General features: G+C 51.4%; 4 protein-coding genes across 8 annotated transcripts in view; all 4 read right to left on the bottom strand.

The window, feature by feature from the left end:
• Positions 1-288: 288 nt before the first annotated feature.
• RPP25L (ribonuclease P/MRP subunit p25 like) lies at positions 289-2,633 on the bottom strand. 3 transcript variants are annotated; one of them, XM_006916038.3, is made up of 2 exons: positions 2,542-2,633; positions 289-1,099 (listed from the first exon to the last, which is right to left on the bottom strand). In XM_006916038.3, the coding sequence occupies exon 2, from the start codon at positions 1,070-1,072 to the stop codon at positions 581-583; it is 492 nt and encodes a 163-aa protein (XP_006916100.1). In that variant the 5' UTR covers positions 1,073-1,099; positions 2,542-2,633; the 3' UTR covers positions 289-580. The 3 variants fall into 3 exon arrangements, with proteins under 3 accessions (XP_006916100.1, XP_015448166.1, XP_015448165.1); XM_015592680.2 differs by having other exon boundaries at positions 2,484-2,599; XM_015592679.1 differs by lacking the exon at positions 2,542-2,633 and adding an exon at positions 2,316-2,477.
• A 220-nt stretch (positions 2,634-2,853) lies between these two features.
• On the bottom strand, positions 2,854-10,015 carry DCTN3 (dynactin subunit 3). Of its 3 annotated transcripts, none has more exons than XM_025049731.1 (7): positions 9,861-10,015; positions 8,642-8,726; positions 7,829-7,915; positions 6,188-6,271; positions 5,192-5,250; positions 4,591-4,650; positions 2,854-3,214 (listed from the first exon to the last, which is right to left on the bottom strand). In XM_025049731.1, exons 1-7 carry the CDS (start codon positions 9,954-9,956, stop codon positions 2,993-2,995), a joined length of 693 nt encoding a protein of 230 aa, XP_024905499.1. In that variant the 5' UTR covers positions 9,957-10,015; the 3' UTR covers positions 2,854-2,992. The 3 variants fall into 3 exon arrangements, with proteins under 3 accessions (XP_024905499.1, XP_006916099.1, XP_024905500.1); XM_006916037.3 differs by lacking the exon at positions 2,854-3,214 and adding an exon at positions 4,067-4,406; XM_025049732.1 differs by lacking the exon at positions 2,854-3,214 and adding an exon at positions 4,300-4,436.
• A 970-nt stretch (positions 10,016-10,985) lies between these two features.
• Positions 10,986-17,155, bottom strand: ARID3C (AT-rich interaction domain 3C). Its single transcript, XM_006916036.1, has 7 exons — positions 16,844-17,155; positions 14,965-15,037; positions 13,048-13,231; positions 12,596-12,885; positions 11,863-12,045; positions 11,546-11,635; positions 10,986-11,086 (listed from the first exon to the last, which is right to left on the bottom strand). Exons 1-7 carry the CDS (start codon positions 17,153-17,155, stop codon positions 10,986-10,988), a joined length of 1,233 nt encoding a protein of 410 aa, XP_006916098.1.
• Positions 17,156-21,904: 4,749 nt separating this feature from the next.
• SIGMAR1 (sigma non-opioid intracellular receptor 1) overlaps positions 21,905-23,300 on the bottom strand; it is a 4,684-nt gene continuing 3,288 nt past the window's right edge. Inside the window, exon 4 of the mRNA XM_025049692.1 lies at positions 21,905-23,298. Within this exon, the coding sequence (XP_024905460.1) occupies positions 23,222-23,298 (77 nt within the window). The 3' untranslated portion in view covers positions 21,905-23,221. The remainder of the gene's footprint in view (positions 23,299-23,300) is intronic.

Genomic DNA, 23,300 nt, shown 5'->3' with positions numbered 1-23,300 from the left:
TAATGCTCGAGACCATGATCTTAATTACTACAATATATGCCGCAGATGGAAAAAAATGTCTGACCTGGTACCTGGCAGAGTCCCTAAACCAGCCCAAAGCATGTGGTAGTTACCCAGAGGTATAGATATATCAGGTTACTGCTTGAGACTTCTTAACAACTCTAGATCATCTTGGCACTAGCCTGAGGCTACTTTTCCCTTCTCTAGCCTGTGAGCTCCTGGGGGACAAGGGCAGAGACTCCCACTCCCTTAATCCCACTTCCACACAATAGGCAGAGCAGAGGGAGGCTCATTAGACAAACCTTTATTTCCAAACATACTCCCTGCACCTCTGTCATAAAGCAGATCAGAGGCAATGGTAGATGGAAGGCAAAGTAAGCCCTTCTTAAGCAATCCAGAACATGGCAGAGACCGCACACCTGTCACTCTTCATAGCAGAGAGAAGGGGAAGCAGAACAAAAAGGCCCACTTCTGTGGATTCAAGTCTTGTTGAGGATGTTGAACAGTTATAGAGGCTTCTCAAAGAAGGCACAGCCATCCTAGACATTCAAGCCTGGAGAACAGCTTGCTCAGCAGGTCTTCAGGACCGGGTGTCTCGAGCTCTTCTTCGGGGTCGGGGGCCACAGCTGGAGCTAGGTGCGGGGCCCAGGCCAGGGGGTGCCCCTGGAGGCTGGTAGCCACACTCATTGGGGTCCAATGGATCGCGGCTGAGCAGTACCCACACTGCAGGCACGTGTCGGCGCACTGTGAGGGGATCTAGGCCTGTATCGGGTGAGGTTGGTACCCAGCTATCTTCAGTCTGCAAGAAGCGCAGCTTGGTAAGCTGGTGTAGGCCTGGTACCCGCCGCTTGACAATCTCAGCACAGCTGACAGCCTTCCCTGCAGCCCGGCCAGAACCTGAGAATACCACATGCCTTGCGCTGCCGCCCTCCAACCTACCCAGTGCCAGCCCCAGCAAGTTTCGGATTTTGCTGCCATCTCGGACTCGCATCTCCAGGGTATCAGGAGGTAGCTGGGGCATCGGGGAAGGTGCTGGGAGTTCCACAGAGCCAGCTTTCCGGTAGTGCTCCATCTGCTTGCCGTTGGATCTTGCTGCCCACTGCAGGGAAGTGTCAGATAAATGCTAGGCAATGTGCGCCAGGCTATCCCTTCAACTTGGCTCTCCAGGACATGGCCCTACTCCTCATTCCAGACTTTATAGGGAAAAAAATGATATCCCCTCACTCCCAGCTTCTCAGGACGGTGGCAAGAGCTGTACCTCATAAACCCCTTCCCCTGGACAAGGCCATAGCCCTCCCTCCACCCTGGAGTTCCTGAGAGAGAACCAAATTCCCCAAATGTTGGGCTCTCTGGGATAGGGCCAAGTCCCCTCAGAGGGGGCATCCGAAGGGTGGGGAGCATCTTGGGCGCCTTGGGATAGAGTCCAGGCCCTCATCCCAGACTCTCTGAGAACAAAACTGAGAGCTCCTCACCCCAGGCTCTCCCAGGACAGGGACAAGGTCCCCTCACCTTACACTTCTAATATAGGGAGGCGAGAGAACTGTTAAACCAAGCTACATTTCAGAGACTGCAATATGTTGATCAGCTCTGCAGCCAGGCTGCAGAACAAAGGAAGATTTCTGCTGGGATTGCTAACAACCCATTTCCCACATCTATGAAGAGGAAACAGGAAAAAACAGACTCCTTACATGGCTGCCCTACACAAATAAAATCGTTCATTCCCTATGGCTAAAACCATAGAGACCTACGGATCAAAGGCTGGGAAATGCCAGCAGGCCTTTCAAGCAACATACTCTTCTCCTTCCTCACTGTATGTCCATATCAAAGTCTTTAAACTGTAAGTCACAGGAACTAAAGTATGATACATAAACTGAATTCCCCAAACACACAGGGTCCCTTACTGTCCTTACTCTGTCCCTCAGTGTCTGTCACTCCCTCTTTCTCTCTGCACTCTTTACTCTGTCTCTCACTGTCCTCGGCTTTCTCACTCTCTGCCTCTTAGGGGCAACCATGCTGTCCGTGGAGTGTTACCCCTTTTCTAATAAACTTTTCTTTTGACTCTAACTTTGGCGTGTGTTGCATTCTTTCTACACTCTCCACCAAAGGCCCCTGTAAGTCTCTCAGTGCAGGGCTTGGTCTCCCCCAACTCGAGGGAACCTGCTCTGTCCTCCATCACTTCCAGAGGACAGGGCCAAGCTCCTACACCCCAAGCTCCCCACGCAGAGACAAGTGTCCCCACCAAAATGCTCCTCAAAGACATAACTGACCCCCTCCACCACTCTAAAACCCCTAGGGCAGAGCGGAGCACCCCTCACCTAGAGATTCCCAGGGTCATCCCCCCAAAACAGGTCACTCAGAAACTCGGGAGCAGAGGCTTGACGTGGAGGGTTGCTCCGGCTACTACCGGCCTCCAGACCTGCGCCGTCTCCATCTCCATAGGCCACCCCCAGCGTCCCGCCAGCCGCAGCAGCCAAAAAGCTGACCTCTCCTGTCCCCCGCCTCCAGGACTGCTACCCCACCCCGCTGGGTTCCGGGTCTCACCGCCACGGTAACGCCCGCCTCCAGCTCGAGCCAGAGCCAAGATGGCGCGTGGGCCGGGAGCGCGCCGAGGCCGCGGGGCCGCGCACGCCGGGCGGGGCAGGACCCGAGGGGCGGAGCCCGCGGGACTCCGCCGGAAAACAGAATGACTAGGAAATCTAGGAGTGAGCTCAGTCGCGAAGTCCGGGGAACTGGAATACAAGCGTAGTCCACTCTATGCCGCTCGGTGGAAGGGGCACTCCTACTGGAGAGAGGAGACCCCTGCGGAGGAGAGGAGCGGCCGTCAGAGGAGTCCTGCCCCCGAAGAATGAGGAGGCTTTGGCCCTTGGAAGGTGGCAGGGCTGGTGTTACCAGTTGAGCACGCCACAGCAAAGGCGAAGCTGCGAGTGTTACTTAGCACAAGAGCAAGGGGTTCCGTTTGGAATGGCCGCTGCTGCTCAGGCGAGAGCCTGGGTCACCGAGTTCTGAGCTTCGACCTTATTCTGTGGGCACTGGCAAGCCATGGGGGCGGAGGGGGGGGGTCATCGGGGACCAAATCAGTTCGTGTGCACGGCTCACTCTGGCTCCTGCGCAGGATGGGATAGGGATAGGGAAATCGGGCCCCAACCACTGGTGACTCCAGGCCGCAGGGTCCCAGGGGCGTGTCCACGGAGACTCGTCCGGTGTGTAATAGGTACTCAAATACTTGTTAAAGGATTTGTTGAATGATGTAGAGAAATGGCAGTGGAAGTAGAGAAAAGTAGATTAAGTTGGGAGGTAGGTGTGGTGAGGAGCTGGAGACCGTTTGGACAGAGAAGGAAGAGTCTGGGATGTCTCCCAGTTTCAGACTTAGGTTCGGACATGCTCAATTTGAAATGCTAGTGAGAGCCCAGGTGGGGTGTCCCACAGCACTCTGGGAGACCACAAGGGGGCAGCAAACACTTGGTGGAGTGAGGTGTCAATCTGTTTCAGCTTTTTATCAAGCTCTGTCGCTTTCCCTAGCGGCTCCCACCCTCACCGTCATCTCTCCGCCTGCCCAAACTCCTGCATCAGAACCTCTTCTGGGCTCCCCTTCTCGGCTAATAGCATCAACAGAGAGCACCTTCAAGGCTCCTCTCTGCCTTTGCACATACTGCTCCTTTGGCTCACAAAGAGCCCGCTTATCATCCTCCAGAGTTCCCCCCTCCATCCCTTTTCCTTCTGTGCCCCTAAAGACCTTGTTCCCACCTGGTGGGACTGCCCTTTTCCTTGACTCTCTCAAGCAGCTAGCCTGTGCAGGGGAGGGATCGGGTGGACCCTACCTGTGTCTTCCCCACCTGGCATGGAATCTGACATTTAGAGGGGTTCTTGGTAAATGTGGGGTAAATGGATACATAAATGAATGTTCCATTGACATCAAGCGAATTTATCCTGAGGGCCATACACCTCCCAGAAAGCAAGACCAGGATGAGTATAGCTCCTGGTTCAACCACAGGAACAATGACAACTCCACTGGCCCCTTTCCCCCTCCCTCAATCCCAACCTAGACCAAGAAGACAGCACACTCCTCCAGTGGTCTCTACAGTTTATTGTCACTGGAATAGGGTACTGATGAGGGGAGGGTGTGCAACAAACAAATCTCAAGTAGCCAGACATCTGATCTCAGGGCCCCACCTGAGTGCAGACAGGTAGGCTGTGAATCCAATAAATACAGAGCTGCCTTGCTCTGCTACAAGGGCAGGTTGGTATAGGACCCTGGAGCTTGGCTGCCCTGGCCTGCCCTGGCCTGCCCTGGTCCACCCTGGGATGGGGAGCAGCCATCACTCCTCTGCTGGCTTCACTTGCTTGGCAGCTTCTAGTTGGCAAAGCAGCTCATCCCACTGCACAAACTGCTTGGAGAGAAGCATTGTCTAGTCCCAGGTCAAGGTGAGAACAGGAGTCTGAGTGAGGTAGTATAGAGATTTTGCATCTGCCAAGAAGGTGGGGGAATGGGAATAGGCTGGCTGGGACAGGATGAGACAGAGCTAGAGACAGAACAAAAGGACAGGGCTTTGGACAACACTCTTCAGGGGCCTGGCTGAGCAGAAAGGATACAGTCTTGTTGTATTCCTCCAGGAGAGCCTTGGACTCCTCAGTGATCTCCACACATTGGTCCTGCGGGGCCAAGGTGTGGCAGAGAAAGGAGTTGGACGAAGCCTCCACTTCCCACTAACTTTCTGGTCTTATTAGGGACCCCACTCCCCATACAGCCTAGAAAAAGTGATGTTTAACCCCAGAGCCAAAAGAAGAAAATTTCTAAAGGAGTACTTTGAGGTTCTAAGATGGATGCCCTAATTACAGTCCTAAGGCTGATGGAAGGGGGAGTGGACCACGCTTTTAAGGAAACATTTCTGTTAGTATATGTCTCCTCCCGTCCTCTATTTCTGAACCCTTTTTGAACTTTACACTGGAGCCTGGGAATAGTGAAAAAATAGTTCCTCCACCTATATTCAAGGAAACACCATCCCCAGGAATTCTCGGGTACCTCCCAACACCAACCTTCTGGTGTCTCTGAATAGCCCTACTCTGGGAGGCAGGAGACCTGGCAAGTCCCTTCCCCTCTCTAAGGCAGATGGAAGATAAAGGATAAAACCCCAAGTTTTCCGAGGAGCTGGGGAGCCTGAGGCTATTTTCCCGGTCTTCTCCCCTTCCATACCTGCTGCTGGATGTGAATCTGGGCCAAGTGCTGCAGGCGGGCTGCTTGCTCAGGAACGGCTATAAAACACAACGAACACTGCCCGATGATGCTTGTGCCTTCCCTTGGGACTGCTCAATAGTCTATTAGGTCTTCGGCAGGATTAGAGTATTGAGTGGAGAAGCTAAACAAACGCCAGGCTTCATCGACCACTGCAGCTGGAGGTAGTGGTGGGGCTCCCTTCCCACCCCAGTCTTACTCAAGGACCCAAAAAGGAGGGGAAGATACAGGTCCCTAGGAGAAGACAAACCTTGGGGTCCCCAGAATTGCCTCATACCCCCACCCCAGTGCTGTAAGCAGGGCCAGGTAAAGATCTTTGCCTATCATGAAACCTGTCCCTTTGCTGTCACCCCAGTGAAATCAAGTCTGTCTGGCCTAGGGAACAGGGAGCCTACAGGTGGGCTAAAGATGAATGCCAGGCCCCTAAGCTGGCTACCTGGAATCCAACACCCAAAGCCTTGGCCACCACGCTGGGCCCCAAGCTTAAGGCTGTCAGATGCTCAGCAGGCAGCTATCAGGTGTAGGGAGGGGAAGCTGGGAAAAATACCTTCAGAGACAGACAAGATGGATATCTGGATTCAATTAAAGTCACTGTCTGCTTGTCAAAACCCAAGCCCAGGGACTGCTCTTAGCAGGAAGAATTTACACGCATCCACATACCCGGCAGGGACTCTTGTAGTAAAATCCGGACTCTGCAGCACCCTGACGGACAGATGCTGAGGGGTGGGGTAAAAGGCAGAAGGAATCGAACTGGGAGCTGCTGGGCTTATACTAGTGTCCTCAGGCCCAAATTGCCTGGTGTTCTGAAACTTAGCTCTCTGCCCTGGCAATTTTAATCCCATAGCAGGAGGCAGGTACTCCCAGGGTAAAGGTAAAGATAAGGAGCAGACCTGGTCTGAGCCCAGGGGAAGTCCTGCCCATCCACACACCTCCCCAAGCAGAGTAGTGGAAAGGTACCTTTGATGTGAGCGCTGTCCAGCATGGGCACCAAAGCCTCCACTTGCTCCAGGAGTGCAACCTGGGAGAGGGTAAACTGCTCCTCTGAGGCATAAACAGATAAAATAAGTCAGTGAGGCAAGCCTGGGCACTGCTACTCTGATGAAGGGGGCTGAGGACCTGGCAGGGAAGATGGTTGGGTCCTGGAGTTTGGGGCAGCTACTCTGCCCACTGCCCCCTTCTCTAGGTGCACATCCCCCCATTCTGCCCCCATCTCTCCTGTATGCCTCTGCTCTGACCCATCTTATGCCCAAGAAGCCTCTAAGTTTCTCCAAATCCCACCTTTCTCCAAGTTTTAACTCTAAGGCCTCTTCTTCTAGCCTCCTATCAACAAATTCAGTGAGTCCCTCCTAGGCCACAGAAGACAAAGTACTTCAGACTTGGATCCCCACACTCAAGGGCTCCTGGGAAGGTCGAAAGAGGAGACATGTGGCAGACTGCCAGGCAGATTCTGCTCAGTGGTTCTGAGATACACAAATTATAAGCTCCTGGAGAGCTGGGACAGTAACAGAAGAGTCCAGTGAAGAAAGCGTGCCTCTGCATAGGGGATTTCAATGACTGCAGAGTGAGAAGGGCATGCAAAAAGGGAGGACTGTTATGTCAAACATTTGGAGGCAAGAATGCTTGTCAATTAGTAGAGGAAAGACAATTTACTGAACTAGAGCAAGGAGAACACAGGAAACAGAATTGTGGGTGGGGGTAAGTCTGGCAGACTATAGAAGGCTTTGAATGGCACGCTAAGGTTTTACAACTTTATCTTAGCAAGGAGAGAGACACTGAGGTTCCAAAGTAGCCAAAGTGGCATGTTGGAAATGTGTTTTAGGAAGATGATACTGGACCATATGTGAATGGGATAGACTAGGGTCAAAAAGAAAACATAGGAGACTGTAACTGTTCATGTGCAACGGGTTGAACACTGAGGCAGTAGTCACAGGAAAGGATGAAGAGGCTGGACTCAAGAGTCAGTGCAAGAAAAGATCTCCTTAACTCAATGTCTGAGCCATGGAGATGACTCAGGGACGTTCTGGTTCACCATTGTATACCTCACACCTAAGACAGTCTGGATCACAGCAGATGGTCATTAAAAATCTTTATAATGAATGACAAACACAGGTGCTTGGCAAACCCTCATGAAGTGGCTGACTGATTAGCAGACATTGTTAAGACAATACTTCCTGTCTAGAACTCTGAAATCCCAGAGCTTTCTCACATGAAAGATGTTGAAACTCTTACCAATATTCTCCTCTTCCAAGTGCAATGCTCTCTGCCCCCACCCTTACCTAGAAGCTCTTCTGTCTAGTGAGCAAAAGCGAGGAAGGTTCTAAAGAACAATCCTAGAGGCAGCCCACTAATAGAACATTGGAGTAGCTCCCACTGTGGCTAACACCATGGCCTGCACCTGGCTCAGAAATATACTAGACCCAATGTCTACTAGAAGACCACAGGACCACCTTGGGCCTCAGCCTAGAGCTAGGCCAGAATTCCAAAGAGCAGTTTCCAGAGCTGTGTTCATGAGAGGTCAGGTAGGGAGGCCATCTCTCTGACCAACTTCCCCCACAATTCACATCCCCAGATGCATATATACACATTGTCCAGGACTACCTGCTAAGATAAACTGCAGCTTAGAGGCATCAGGTATGGCAATGCGGTCAATGTACTCCGGATCCAGGTATTTGATCAGGTCTTCAACTAGAAAAGCAGCAAGATGGAAAATGGAATAGGGTTGGGGAGTGGAAATCTGTTTTATGACTGATATTGGGGGAGTGGTCTACCTTGCAGAGAGCTTTGAGTGATGAGCTGATACCCACAGTGTCCAAAAGCAGGTCTCCACCAGGCCCCCTATCCCCACTTTCCTGTCTCTACCCTGATCACCGGCTGGCTGACCTCAAACTTTAGAGCTGGGAACACAGTTGCCCCCCAACCCTGGAGCCCTCAATATTCCCAATGACCTATGTTCACCAGGGGTGGAAGGCCCCTAGCCTCTCAGTGCCACCAAGACGAGCCAGAGTTTTATCTGATTTCTAGTTACTGAGCAGGTCGCTAGAGCTGATATTCTCAAGAAGGCATGGCCGAACCAAGGCTGGGGCTCTCAGTGACTAAGTTCCCGCCTCTGAACCTTGCCTGTGGAAATTCCATACCCCTTCACCCTCCTTCACCAAGAGGACCTTTCAAGCAGAGCTCTTATTCTAACTTAGGACACTGTCATGGGCTTGGAGTTCAACCACAAAATATAAAGCACACTCCAATTCACCATTTCAGCAGGGAAATGATTCACAGTCTATCCCCAAAGGGTGACTTCATTCTATCCCCAAAGGGTGACTCCAGAGACCTACTGTGCTGAAGGGCCAGGTCCCAGGTCCCAGGAAGCATAGGCATGGAAAGGAGGGTAAGCAGACACCCCAAGGCAACACTTACTCTTTTTGTACAGAATCTTCACCCTCTCCCTCTTGCTGGCGATGTTCCCCAAAGCTACCTGCACCTTAACCAGGCCATCAGCCACCTATAAGGGAAGTGGAAGTTAATTCCAAGATTCACCAACTGTTTCAAGGCTTTGTCCTAGAAATCTAGGTTGCTCCCTTCTCTTGTATTAAAGGAGATGCAACTCTACCTTCCAAGAATCCTCAATGTGAAAGGGGAAATAATCATGTACTCCTTGGGGCATCTCAAGTCTGATTGAGAAGGTAATGAACTATTTTAGAGTTTGTGGGGCAGTAGCATATACTATTTAAATGCCCCGGTTCCTACCTCTCTGACTGAACCTACCTAGGTTTTAGGGTTAGAGGGTGAGGAATGCCAATATTCAAGGGTCAAATACATGGGGAGGCAAATAAGACTGAGCAGCTGCAGCCAAAGAGGAAGGAAGAAAACCAGGACAGTTAGCATCATTGATGTCAAAGGGAGAGAATGTTTTGAGAAGTCAGTTCTCAAATGGGGAACAATCAGCTGTGACAATTAATTCCACAAGAAGTGTACAGACATCATTACCACTGATGCACTTAATTTCAGAATATTCCTGACACTCCACCTTCCATAGGTCTTCCCATAGTAAAAAGGGGATGAGAGAGCAAGTGAGCTTCACAGTTGTCAAAATTTAGTCCCTGGTGTGAAGGAGTGCCGGTCCACATAGGAACATCCAGTATACAACTCCTTCTCTTACTAATTCTAGTCCTCTCAGACCTCACCTCTTACCCACCTCCCCCAGTCTTCCTTATGCACCTGCGCTCTGCCTCCTCTGGAGTTCTATGGACCGCTCTCTGCACAATTCATTTGGCAATTAATTACACAGGGCTCCATGACGGCTCTTCCATTGTGGACTTGAGCTCTTATTGAAACTCTCATTAGTCAGCTTCTCGAGTGTGTCAAGTCTCTCCAAATGGCCTGTGAGGGCAGGGGCGGAGTCTTAGTCACAGTTCATACTGAGCCCATTTCGAGTGAGCCTAATAACCCGCAGTGCCCTGCATGGGAATGAACCCCGAGGGTTCAATATGCTCCGGGTGGTCTCAGACCTTTCTTATTTCAAAGGCCGGGCTGCAAGGCTACAGTACTGGAGCGGTGGCATCCACCCCGAGGACTGAGCCAGTATACCGCTCTTGCTCTGCCTTAGAAAAGGACCACTGAACCCCAGGTCGCTCACCTTCCGGGAACCGCGCGACCCGTCTGGTCCGTACACCCAGCGCTCCAGCTCCTCCACTCGGGCCTGCAGCCGCTGCACATCGGTTACAGCCGCCATAGCTAGCACTGCCCCGCATCGGCTGCAGAACAGTCAAAGGGCGGGACATCCGACCAAATAGAGAAGGCTGGCCAATCCAAGTGCGCATTCGCCCCCAGAAAGGAAGCGACGTCACAACTCAAGCCTTAAGTGCCAGAAGTAACTGGCTGAGCCAGGGAAAGGTATCAAAAGTTGTCTGGTTACCCAGGCAACGGCCACCTGTTAGGCCCTACTCTAGATTCCTGTTCCTGTTTGTCAAGACAACCTTTGACTTTCTTCTTGCAAAGAGGTTTTCCCACCAAACTCCCCAAATTTGCACATATAAATATACCCTTTATTCCAGGATTGGTCCCTTCCCATAGGTCAGGTGGCCCCGTGAGCTACCATAACCTTTTGGAGTTTTCTAAGGTTCAAGCCATTAAGTGCTTTGCCCCGGGCCACTCATCACTATATTGGCAGAACTGAGATTTGAACCCGAGCACTATGATTCATGAGACCCTGCTCTTCAATCCTCATGGACCTTTGCTATTCTGTCTTCCCTTCTGAGAACCCCTGGCCAAATGCAGCCTGTATATACCACATAATTCCTCCCCAAACCCCAGACCCAAACAAGGAGAAGAAGCATGGAGAAGGAAAGGACTGCAGCTTTATTGTCCAGATGTGACCTGAGGGACATCTCCCTCACAACACCCCAACCCCAACCTTTCACCTGGCTCCTGTGGAAGCAGGTCTGACTCGAAGAGGTAGGATCCTAGAGATGTCATTGACACTGAAGCACATGAGGGGATGAGGGGGGTTACTGGGAGCAGAACTCTTTGGTAGATGCTGCTGAAGTTGGCCAGGGAGGAAGTGCCCTCCCTTTATAATGAGGTAGATGTAACATCAAGAAAAAAACACAAAAACTATTTGGCTTCAAGTCCACATGGCATTGTGGGGGAGTGGTCACCTCCCAGGGCTGAGTCCTAGAGTCAGCACCCTGGGAGAATCAAGATAGAGGATGTGTCTCCCCCCAGCAATGGGGCTGGGACTCTTAATTCCAAGTGGAAGCTCTCAGGGTAAGGTATTGGAAGGGGGCCCTGTAGGAGGTGGGGGTGCAGGGTTGGCTGGGCCCTGGGAAGCTGGCATAGGCTGGCGGCGGGCAAAGAGGATGCCTGGCAAAGGGATGAGGAGATGGTAGAAGGCAAGCACAAGCAGGAGCGGGTAGGGTACAGAAACAGAAGAAGGAAACAAAAGTCAGTGTCCTGATGGCTAGAACACTACACACATACCCCTAACACGAACCCATGAGGAAAATTCCCTTGGGTCAATTAGACACTCTGATGCCAATACAGATATCCTCAAACAGGTAAACAATAAATATTTACACTGATACCTAGGCCCATGACAAGGCAGACATCCCATGGTACCCATGCCATGGGGGATTAATGGACCCCATGCCATATAGATACCCCCTTTAACCCATGCCAGTGTAGCAATCCCCTGAACCCCATGTTACCCATGCAAGTTTGGATATCCCTGAACCTCATCCCAGTAGAAAAAGACTAAAATCCCCATGCCAGTGTAAATACCCCTAACCTCATGCCAGTATAGACAGCCTGCAGTACCCATACCAGTGTAGACCACCCCGTTGATCTCTAGGGCCATGTTGATACTGCTGATACCACTGGCTGCCAGATTGAGAGGCCCATCCAGACGCTCGTCTGTCCAGGAGGCAGGAGAGTCACATATGGAAAAATCAGACTTCAGACTTACAAGTTCCCCCTCCATCCCTATAGACAGTCCTCATTCCACTTCAGCTCACACTTGTAATGACAGGGTTATCTATTGTGCAGTATATCTGCCCCACCTCCAATGCCTATCAGGTGATGGGTCTGTCCTCCCACAGTGCACAGGCCCAAAGCCCTATCAGCAACAAGCCCCTCCTCACCCCTTAGGGGAACCTTGTCACGGGGCAGGAAACCAGGGGGTACCACAGGTCGAGGTGGGTCCATAGGCCCCATCAGCACAGCCCTCTTCTCTGGAGGCTCCTCTGGTGCCAGCTTCTCTCGTGCAGGTGCCAAGGCCAGACCCACAGGCAGTGCCAGTTGAGGGGTTGGAATTCCACTCTCCTCTGAAAGAACAGGTCATTCAGCTCCCCTAGCCCAACCAACTCAGTTTCTGCATTTGGTTCTTCCCCCAGGCCTGGGACCAAGGGAGGTCACCAGAGCTTAAGCATCAAGTTCAATCTCTACTCCTGTCCAGAGCCCTAGCCTAGAGGCTCTGAAGCTTGAGAGCCCAAAGGGCCAATATATATGTCTAGGGTGGTCCAAGACAATTCGGGGGATTTTCTTGCTCTCTCTTGTTAAATAATTCAGGTCACAAGAGGCACTAACCACATGCCTCCCACACTTCAGAATCCCTGCATTTTAATGTTGTTTATTCAGCGACCCTCTAGATCTCAGAGACCTCAAAACCGCACTGCAAGGATCTCATTTGATGATTTGTCTTGTTTTCAGGATCAGAGAAAAGATTTGGAAACAATCTTGACACAAAAGGTGCAGGTCACAAGAGGCACTAACCACATGCCTCCCACACTTCAGAATCCCTGCATTTTAATGTCTATATTTCAGCGACCCTCTAGATCTCAGAGACCTCAAAATTCAGCCTCTCACTCTTCATACCTTTCTTAATGGGGCTCGGGCTCAGCTGAGCGCAGGCGTGGGCTGGCAGGCCGGAGGCGGAGCCCTGGGCGGGACGAGGACCCGGAGTGGGCGCGGACGGGGCGGGGCCAGGACCCGAGGCTGGACCTGGAGTGCCCCGAGGGGGCGGCCCCGCCATGCCAAAGAGCGGGGCGGTTGTGTAAGCTTGTCGACGGCCCTCGCGCCGGTTACTGTCGATGGCGGCCTGGAGCTCCCCTGGGGAGCTGAGCGCCCGCGTCTCGCACTCGTATGGGTACAGGTACTTCATGTATCTAGGTGGGGACAGGGAGTGTGTCTGTGGGATACCGGGTCCCGCTGATCCAGCTCTACACCGGCCCCATACCCGGACGCCCGCTTTGGGGCCAGCCGCGCGCCGAGGCCCCGCCTCCCGCACCCTCCTCCAGCCCTCCTCCTGCTGGCGCGCCTGGCCTCACTGGGTGCGTAGAGTGAAGGCGGCCGACGTGATGGTGGTGGGCAGGCTGAGGCCGCGTGTGACCTCGCGCCACACCTTCCGGTTGATGACTTCCACCAGGCCACCCTTGGCCGTCACCAGGCGAAACAGCGCGTACAGGTCCAGCACCTGCTTCGCCATGATGGGCACGCGGTTCACTGGCGTTCCTGGTTAGGGGATGGGCAGAAAGGACATTAAGACTAAGGCCCGGTCTGCAGGATCCTGGGCTGCCTGGACGAGGCCCGGGTACATGGCGGGACCTCGAAAAAGGAGGGGAAAAGGGAGAGGTGGGAGGTGGTATTTCAGGTAGAGCCCACAGAGCCCCCAAGGCCTCCATTATAGCAGGAAGGACTGGAGGCTAAAGCACAGGTACACAAATGTCCGTAAAGGGGCACATGTAAATGTTTTAGGCCTTGTGGGCCAAATGGTCTCTTCAGAACTACTCCACTCTGCCACTATAGCCTTAAAGCAGCTCTAGGGAATATTTAAGGGGTGCAGCTGTGTTCCAATAAAATTCGAATTTCACACGTTTGGAAATGTTATTTGTCTTATACTTTTTTACACTCTTTAAAAATATAATAACCATTCTTATCTCGCAGGTGACTAGGTTTGGTTCACAGGCTTTAGTTTGCTGGCCCCTGGGATAGACCATAGGAAGGACTTTCTGACAGAGATGAGGAGCCGGACTCCCTTAAGCAGCGGCCCTGGGTGGCTGCCTGAGGCTGAGGGATGGTGGATAGGAGAAGCAGCAGCTCCTGCCTCGGCTCGCCAACTCCGCAGCCGCGCCGCCCCCACCGGCCAGTCCTGACAAAGGGGCCTGTCTGCACTGAGCGATGGGCCCCAGTTAATTCCTTACCGATCCCGTCCCCTTTCGCTGGCGCCTTTGGACCCGAACAATTAGCTGCGGCCTGATTAATGGGGGGAAATTATCGGCCCCGCGGGACTCCTCCCCCTTCAGTGGGAGCAGAGGGAGGCAGAGCTGGGGGGTGCAGGGGGAGTTCTGGGGCCTGTTCAGACCACCCTAACCCAACCCCCAGTAGAGGGGAGACCTCGAGGATTGGGCAGGGAGGGTACATTGGAACCAGAATGACTAGGTCTCCCTGGGAGCAAAAGGATCTGGGCCCCACTGAAGGTCCCTGGTTAGGAATGGACTTGAAAGGGGTGCTGGGCCTGGGGTGGGGGCCTGAGGGACTTTGGCCAGCAGCCGCATTAAGGGGAGGGGGGCGGTGCAGCCAGTTAATTAGCAGCTTATCAGGCCAAGCTCCTAGTGAGTTAATTAGCTTTGTAGAGAGAGATAATGAGTCAGTCTTCGGACCCATGAATCTGGGGAGAAGCCTAAGTGATGAACTGCCGCCCATCCTGATCCCCTCCTGGACCCTTCTTGCATTCTATTTCAGCTCTGAGGTTCTTGGAAAGGAATTCCTCCTCATGCAAAGCTTCAACTCACATGGTCCCCAGCCTACCCCTCAAAAAGTCCTTCCTTTAGTCTAATCCCCATCCTTCCTGCTGTAGAGCACATTGGGTGTTCCCTGCCTGAAGCGAGGGGAAACTGAGGAGAGACAAAGCTGGAGGAAGGGTCCACGAAAGAGGAGCAAGGCATTCCCAGCCCCCTAGTCCTGGGAACCACCACCCACTCCAGGCCAGCCCCCCACCAGTTCCCCTTCCCACCCTCCCAATTGATCTCACACTCATTAACCTGCCAGTGGGCTGGCCACTAATTAATCGCTGGGTGGAGGAGGAGGGCCAGGTCAGAGGTTAAGGACACTATTGAGGGCCCAAAAGATAGGTGCTGCCAAGCTTAGGCCTCTGTGGAGAGGACCCAACATGGGGACTAAACCCTGAGGTCTCCCATCCTCAAACCTGGTAAATGGGAGTCCTTCCCTTACATCACCCCACTCACCCCTCTTCTGCATGAAGCTAAACAGGTCATCCAGAAATTCCTTCCTCTTGGGGTCTGCATCGAGCTCGTACAGCTAAGGAAGGACTAAGGTCATTTTCCAGCTCTGCTGAGACCCCTCCCCCTGGAGCCCCAACTCAAGTTCTCCCCTGAATAAGGGTCCCCAGCTGAAGGGGTAAGTGGGGTCTGAAATGTGGACTCTCAGACATTAGGCTCTCTCCCCCTGGGGGCAGGTAAGGACACTTTTTCTAATACACACGGAGAACCCTTACTAGTTAGTTGTGCCCTAGGCAGGTCAAACCACATACCTGGGGAGTAGGGGAAAAGAGAAAGCTGCAGAGGCTCAGCCTGTCCTCCAGGGCATGCACAGAGCCCCAGAGAGGAAGTCAGGCTGGGACTGTGTTCCACACTGGGGAAACTGACATATATCTGAGCACTTTTGTTCATTCCTGCAAGGGCATCTTGCTGTTCACATCTCTTGTGTGCCAGGGCTGGAGATGAGGGGCAGAGATGCCTCTAACCCATCCCTTGGGCAAGATGGATGCTGAGAAGCTCCTGGATTGAAACCTGGGGCTCCTCAGCCCACCTTCTGCTCTGATCTCTTTCCAGGGACAATGACCTGCCCACTACAGAAGCTATCACAGAGGCAATGGCCCTGTACCAACCAGGACATGTGGGGTCAGAACTTGAAGGGGCCAGGGGGTCATCCCACACATTCCCAGTCATCTGGATCCCCAACTCCAGTATCACTTCCAAAATACCATCCAGGAAGAACAATCCCTAGAGTAACATTCATTTACCCAGAGTATCAGTCTCTAAGTAACACCCATAGGTAATACTCCATTCCCCAATAAGAACTCTCAGTGAAAAACACCCACAAATAACAAATCCCAGAACTTCACCTTTAGAGCTACGCTCCTACAAGAACCGAGCCCTATGTCTTAGATGGATGCCCATAAGTAACACACTCTGCAAGTAATAATTCCTAGAATTATACCCAGGAGAAACGGCCACATCTCCAGAGTAACAGAGCCCTGAGTACACTCCTTTGTACGCCAATGCCATAGAGTACTATATAAACATTTTTGGAAAATACCCAAGACCAATACCCTTCAGAATAGCATACCTAGAGTCATATCCCTGCAGAATACCTTCATAGTGACAACCTGAAATTGTAACTTAAAATAACATCCAGATGGGTTCCACAGGGAGAAAGAACTTCAGATAAGGCCTTATGAGTAAGATCTTGTCATTCTCAGCTGCACTGGGGCCTATTAGTTACACTGCGGCTGTAGTGGCCATCATGGGCTGAGAACTGTCACCCACAGAACTCAAGCCAGGGAGAGGTTTTGATTGGGGGAATGTGACAGGGAAGAGATGAAGAGGATATCAGTTTGTCAAAGGAGTGGCAACTTCCATCCTGCTTCCAAAGCCAGAAGCAGGCAGCCCAGGATATTCACACTGGTCACTGGAATATAACCTTGTGACTTGATATGTGAAAAGTTAGGGTAGGATGGTGCTGGCATTGGAATCCCCAGTCTCCAGATCCCCCCTCAAAAGAATTCTTGAAGGTTCCTATACCCCTCCCACTTTCCCTTCCAGCCTCATCAAGAACCTCCATTCTGTCGGCCCCCATGTTTCTGGGTGTCTCCTACACCTCTCAGTGTGTGCCTATGCACTTCTTTCCATGTCTCTGGGTGCCTGTCTCTCCCTTCCTGTCACTATCTATCCTTCAGTCTTTCCACTATCTCTCTCTAGGTCTCTGTGTCTCTGTCTTCCAAGCCTGCGGAAGGCAGTGGGGATGGGTGGGCTACTAATCATCTGGTTCTGCTTTTGCCCAGAGAAAAGGAAGGGGGAAGGGCCTGACTTGAGGGAGTCCTACCTGCTTGAACTGTTCCTCGTAGGTCCACTCATGGGAGTGAGGTCCAGGGGGCTGTCTGGAAGGTGAGCTGGGGCCCAGGGTCCCTGGATCGCTCTGCTCGGCTGTCTCCTCCTCTGCCTGGGCTTCCTCCTCCTCCTCATCCTCCTGGGCATCCTCCTCTTCCTCAGCCCCAACCTCCCTCAAGGCCCCCTCAGGGGCCTGCAGAATCCGGGTGCCAGGCAGGGGGTGCCGTTGTAGCGGTGGGCGTGGAGGGGCCAATGGCCCCACTCCCTGGGCCAGTCGGGCAGCCTGCTGCCTCTGCAAGGCCTCCATTACAGCTTCCAGGCGCAGTCCCCCCACTTGTGGGGGGCCTGGCATTAGGCGGGGCCCGGAAGAAAGGGCCGCCTGTGGGGGAGGGAATTATAGGTGCTGGGCCTTGCTGCCCCACAACCCCCAACACAAGCGGAGGTGGTCATGGATTCAGGGAAGTGCAGGGGGGCCATAAGGAAAAAGGCAGAAAGATTGTTTTCCTGGGGATTGACAGAGATGTAGAAAGAGCAGGAAAGACAGCCAAAGAGACGGAAATGAGCATTGAGGACAGGTAGAGACTGAACAGATCAAAGAGGGTAACGAGGACCAAGAAACAGAGAGAGATGGAGGAGAGTGAGAGAGAGAGATCTGACGGAGACAATGACAGGGAGATATGAAGATGGAAATGGAGACGGGACGGGATGGAGGGACAGGAGAGAGGTGGGGAGAGACAGAGACTGAGAGGAACCAAGACTGAGAGAGACAGATATCAGGCAGATACAAGAATGGAGAGACAGAGGTGGGGAGAGATGAGATTGATAGAGATACTGGGCGGAGAGACAGGGACGGTAAAAGAGAAGAGCAAGAGATAAATATCAAAGACTTGAGTGACAGACAGTCCAAAGAGAGAGACAGAGACAGAGAGACAATTAGACAGGGGTTGAGAAAGAACAGGAAAGACCGATGCAGCAGGAGACAGAGACAGAAGAGAGCGATTAGAAAGAGACAGGGCTAGACAGTAATAGAGGGGGACAGACAGAGAGAGGAAAAAACAGACCGAAAGACGCGGCGGAAACAGAGGACTAGAACCCAGGAGGCGCGGGAACAGAGGATGGCGCAGGCAGAGGCCGGGACAAGGGTGAGACCGGGAGGGCAGGGGACGGCGGGGTCTCGACGCCCGCTCTATAGCTCCCAGCACCCCGCTGCCTCACTCACCAGCCTGGAGCGGCCCGCTGCCCCCTGAGTCTCCACGGCTCTCCCTCTGCTCCGCCCGCCTCTCCGGTGACCCCTGCCTTGGCTCGGTTCCCTGCGCGGGGTCCCCAGCTGTGCGCTCCTGCAGCGGTGCGCACCTCTGGTTGCGGTGCGCTCACGCTGCTCTGCTGGCGGCCGCCACCGGGGCGGGACCCAAGCGGGACAGGGCGGGCGGGGACGGAGTAGGAGAGCCCCAGTCTGCACTGCCGCTCCCAGCCCTCCCAACAGGTGTCTCCCGCCCTCCATACAGCTAGATTCGAGGGAGGAGGCACTGGAGCGGCGCCTGGAATCGTGCAAAGGAGAGTGAGGAGTCCATTGCCATTGGGCTCGTCACCAAGACCCTGCCTAGCCTCACAAGTTGCACCCCTCCACATCTACACTCAGTGCCCAGCATTCACACACAAATAGCTGTGTTCACACACCTACACGCCCTGCCACAAGTTCAGGCACACAGCTGCCCTGTCTCACATACTTGGTTGCACGGACACTATAGCACCAATGGCCTGTGATCATGAGGGGAATCACTCTGCAGAATGCTGGGGTAAGTGTGGAGGGCATGGACAGAACTGAAGCTTCTTCCCCTGCCCTCATCAGGTGCTGTCCCCAACTGCAATGCGTGCTGCAGTTTGCATAATACACTACGTGCACATGGTGGTGGATTCACATCTCTGCACACATACTTGGAGGTCTCTGAGCTGAATCCACACCTGCAGCAGGGTACACATCCCACATGGAGATACACAGCCACTGTTTACAGCTCTTTTGAAGTTCTATTATGGCCATCTTCAAACATATACACAAGAAGAGTGAATAGTATAATGAATCTCTGGTACTGATAACACATTTTGGCAGTGATCAGCATTTTGCCCATCTTCACACACATCCTCCACCCATGTGTGCATGACTTCCCAGTCTGTATCTCCAGACCCCTTCAGACAACTGATTCAGGCCCTACCCCCAGTTATACCCCAGATGCTGAGATGCTGTTCTTTATTTGGGGTTCCTGATGGCAGGTCACAATTTCTCCTCTGAGCAACCCGAACCTCATTCCTCTCAGTCACCCTCATACATCCCCCAGTTTCTTCCTGTACCCAAGGGAGTCAACCCACCAAAAGCAGGTTTTACCCAGAGGTGACACTAAGTGTGTGAAAGAACATGTGTGTGTAGGGGGATACCTGGCATGTGTGTGAAACTGCTATGTCAAACCCAGACTTAGCACCAGGGACAATCCCGACCTCATACTCAGTGAGGCAAGATTCCTCCCAGTGCCAGGATTCCTCCAGGAGGCAGAATTCAGGTGTGACTGTTGCTTCCTCTCTCCCCGACCCTCTCCCAATCAGTCCCCTCCTTTCAGACCCAGCTTGCCCTGGCCTGGGCACCACCAAGATCTTGTGGGTGACTCCAGCCTCCACTCTTGTTCCCAGCCTGGCTCCCACTGTGGCACTAAGTCTGTGTTCTCTTTAGTTCATCGCTGGCCACACTAAGGGTCAGTCCTGTTCATACCTTTGGCTCACTTCAGAGCCCTTCTGCTTAGATTTCAGACCTGAAGGTCAGACCCCATTCCTACCTTGGTAATTCAACAACCATCAGTACTGATGCCCCTTCCAATAGGGCTTTGTGTGGTAAGTTCTCCTGGTGCAGAGGCAAGCCCCTGCCTCTGCTCACCCCTCTCTGAAGCCAGGCCCGCACAGTGGAGAATCAGTGTATGTACAGAAGCAGACAAACAAGCTCTGGGGGCCCCCTGGAGGACTAGAGGAGAGAGGGTAGAGATTTGTGGAACTCCTGTGCCCAGCTTGCTCTTTCCCCACAGCTTCCCCTGGCTACTCAAAGAGGAGGAACCTGGAGAGAGAGAGATGGTAAGATTATTCTTTGAAAAAGAGGAACTAACTTGGGGAAATTCCAGTCTGAGGGTTTGGAGACTGCTTTTCAGGGGGTGAAGGGGAGCAGAGAGGCCAGGGACTGGGTAGATACTCCTAAAAGAAAAAGAACCAATCAAGCATAGTAAACCCTCCTTTGAGGTCTGAGCCGGGAGGTATACAACTGGAAAGGGCTGAGGGGAAGGAAGAGATTGATTGGAACCTGGTTTATCTCTTCATCTGTGAAGAGGAAGGGCTGTCTCTCATAACCACACATAGCCCCCATCTGAACCTACATCTCACAAAGACAGACAGACCTAGACATCCATTCATCCACATATTTACTGAGCACCTACTTTATGCCAGGCGTTGTTGGATACAGCAGTAAATAAAGTCACTATCATAATGGTATAATTCTAGTAGGGGAAATAGATAGTATGCCAAATGACCATAAGTAAAATGAAGAAAAATAAATCTGAGTTGGGGGAATAGAAAGGGAAGGGTGTGTTAATTACCTATTAATATGTAACAAATTACACTCACACTTATCAGGTTAAAACAACAAGCGTTTATTCTCTCACAATTCTGTGGATTAGGAATTTGAAGGGCTTAGCCAGGTGGTTCTGGCTCACTGTCTCTCATGAGGCTGTAATAAAAATGTTGGCTAGGGCTGCAGTCCTCTGAAGGTTTGACTGGGTTGAGAGGATTCACTTCCAGGATGCTTCACTCACATGGCTGTTGGCAAGAGGCTGTTCTCCCCAGGTGGACCTCTTCATGGGAGGACCTCATACCCGAGTGTCCTCCTAACACGGCAGTGACCCAAGAGACTAAAGGGGCCCCAATATTTTTTATGACCTAGTCTTGAAGGTCACATACTGTCATTTCTGCCATATATTATTTGTTAAAAGTACATAACTTAAAAAAAAAAAAAAGCACATAAGTCCAGCCTACATTCAAGGATAAGGGAATTAGGATTCACCTCTTAAAGGGAGGAATATCAGAAATTTTATGGAGGTTTTTAAAACCACCACAGAAGGGCTGTTATTATACAAATGTTAAGGAAAGGATTCACTGAGCAGGAATAGAAGGAGGGAAGAGAGTCAAAGGGCTACCTAGGGAAGAGAATTGCAGGCAGAATAGCTGGTACAAATATCCTAAGGTGGAAATTTGTTTGATGTGTCAGAAGAAAAGCAAGGAGGCCACTGGGCTAGAACAGGGTGGCTGAGGTGAATGCTCAGATATTTGGTCAGAGGTAACATGGGCCTTGGAGTAACATGGACTGAATAAGATGGGAAGCAATGGAAATGTCTGAGCAGAGAGTGAAAGGCTGAGTCTAGCTGTTGTGTGGCAAATCCTCCGCAGAGGATGCGAGCACGAGGATAAATTAGGAGACCATTGCAGTAATACAGGCAAAAGATGACGGCTTGGACCAGGGTAGTAGCAGTGGAGGTGAAAAGAAGTGGTTGTATTCTGGCTATGTTTCAAAGATAAAAGTGACAGGATCTATCGATGCCTTAAATATGGAATGTGAGAATAAGAGGTATCCAAGATGAAGCCAAGGTTTTTGGCCTGGGCAGGTGGGTAAATGGAGGTATCCTTGACTGAGATAGTAAAGACCTCAGGAGGTGCAGGACTGGGAGAAATAAGTTTGTGTTGGACATTTTAAGTTTGAGATGCTAATTGGATAACCAGGTGGAGATGTCAAGTAGAGACGGAAGTAGTCAGGTATTAGAAGCTGATATCTGGAGCTCAGAGGTTTAGGCTGAGACAAAAATTAAGAGCCACCATATATAGATGGTCCTTAAGGTCCATCCATGTTGTTGCAAATGGCAGGATTTCCTACTTTTTATGGCTGAATAATATCCCATTTTTCACACACACACTTTCTTTATCCATTCATCCCCGAAGGCATTATGCTAAGTGAAATAAGTCAGAGAAAGACAAATATTCTATGTTCTCACTATATGTGGAATCTAAAAAAACATACTCACAGAAACAAGAGAACAGATTGGTGGATGCCAGAGGCTTGGGTTGGGGGATATGGGTGAAGGTAGTCAAAAGGTACAAACTTCCAGTTATAAGAGAAATTAAGTCCTGAGGATGAAATGTACAGCATGACTGTATTTAAAATATCATATTGTATATTCGTAAGTTGCTACGAGTGTAGATCTTGAAAGTTCTTATCACGAGAAAAAAAGAATTTGTAACTATGTGAGGTGATGTTAACTAAACTTACTGTGGTAACCATTTTACAATATATACATATATCATTGATGCATACTGTAAACTAATTATGTCAACTTTATCTCAATAAAACTGGGGGGAAAAGAACATATAAATGGTATTTAGAGTCTTGGAACGATTAAGATCATCTGGGAGGGGTGTAGACAGAGAAGTTTGAGGATTAAGTTCTGAGAAGTCAGAGATTGAACAGGTAAGAAAGATCTAGCAAAGGAGACAAGACAGTAGTGTATGGAAACCAAGCGTTTTAAGAGTGACTGTTAAGTGAAAATTAAGAAATAACCACTGGATTTAGCAACAGAGATAGGGAAGAGCCTAGGAGACTAGTCCTATGTGAAAGGGAGGAAGAGATGACAGGGGAGCAGGGGCATCCCTGATAGATGTGGGCTAAGCCTAGAGGCAGAGCTGGGTAGAAGAAATCCTTGGAGGCTTGATTTTGCAACCTATGATCCATGGAGAGGCCCCAGCCAGGACCTGTCACAGGCAACATGGTGGTGGTGGTAGGGTGTGAAGAAGGCCATCTTACCTGGGCCTCACATTCATTCAGAGCCACAAATTTAGACTTTTGTTTCCAAATGGTTATATGTGTAGTTTTTTCTATTTTTGTTCACTAGAATGTTAAGTTTTTAGAATACACAATTTTTATAAACATGTTCCTTCCATTTTTAGCATACCAAAAATCCTAAGAAGTGAGAGTGGCCTGAGTCTTGCTCAACCTCAGAGCAGGGCCAAGAAGTGGGTGAGGCAAGTGAGGCATCCAGGGCACAAAATTTAAGAGGGCATGTGCAGCATCTCTAGGAGTGTACCTGAGGCACCTCTCTTGCCTCATGCTAGTTCCAGCCCCACCTACCTCAGGTACCACTGGATAGTGTGTTCGACCCCCACCCCCAGGATGCTTCACAGAAGAGACAGGTCCTGGAGAAGGCAAACTGGAGATGAGAAACTCCTGGGTGGGTGGGGAGGGTGGAGATGGTACCCTGGAAACCCAGAAAAAAAAGCAGCTGTAGAATGACTACAACTTTCAACTCAAAAGTGGATGTACACTGCCACCTTGCGGCGATCCAGGGCAGGATTCCCAGGACTGCTTCCAGACTGGCCCT

This window comes from Pteropus alecto, unplaced genomic scaffold, assembly GCF_000325575.1.
Source record: "Pteropus alecto unplaced genomic scaffold, ASM32557v1 scaffold206, whole genome shotgun sequence".
Taxonomy (NCBI): Eukaryota; Metazoa; Chordata; class Mammalia; order Chiroptera; family Pteropodidae; genus Pteropus; species Pteropus alecto.
This window is presented reverse-complemented; position numbering and strand designations above follow the sequence as displayed.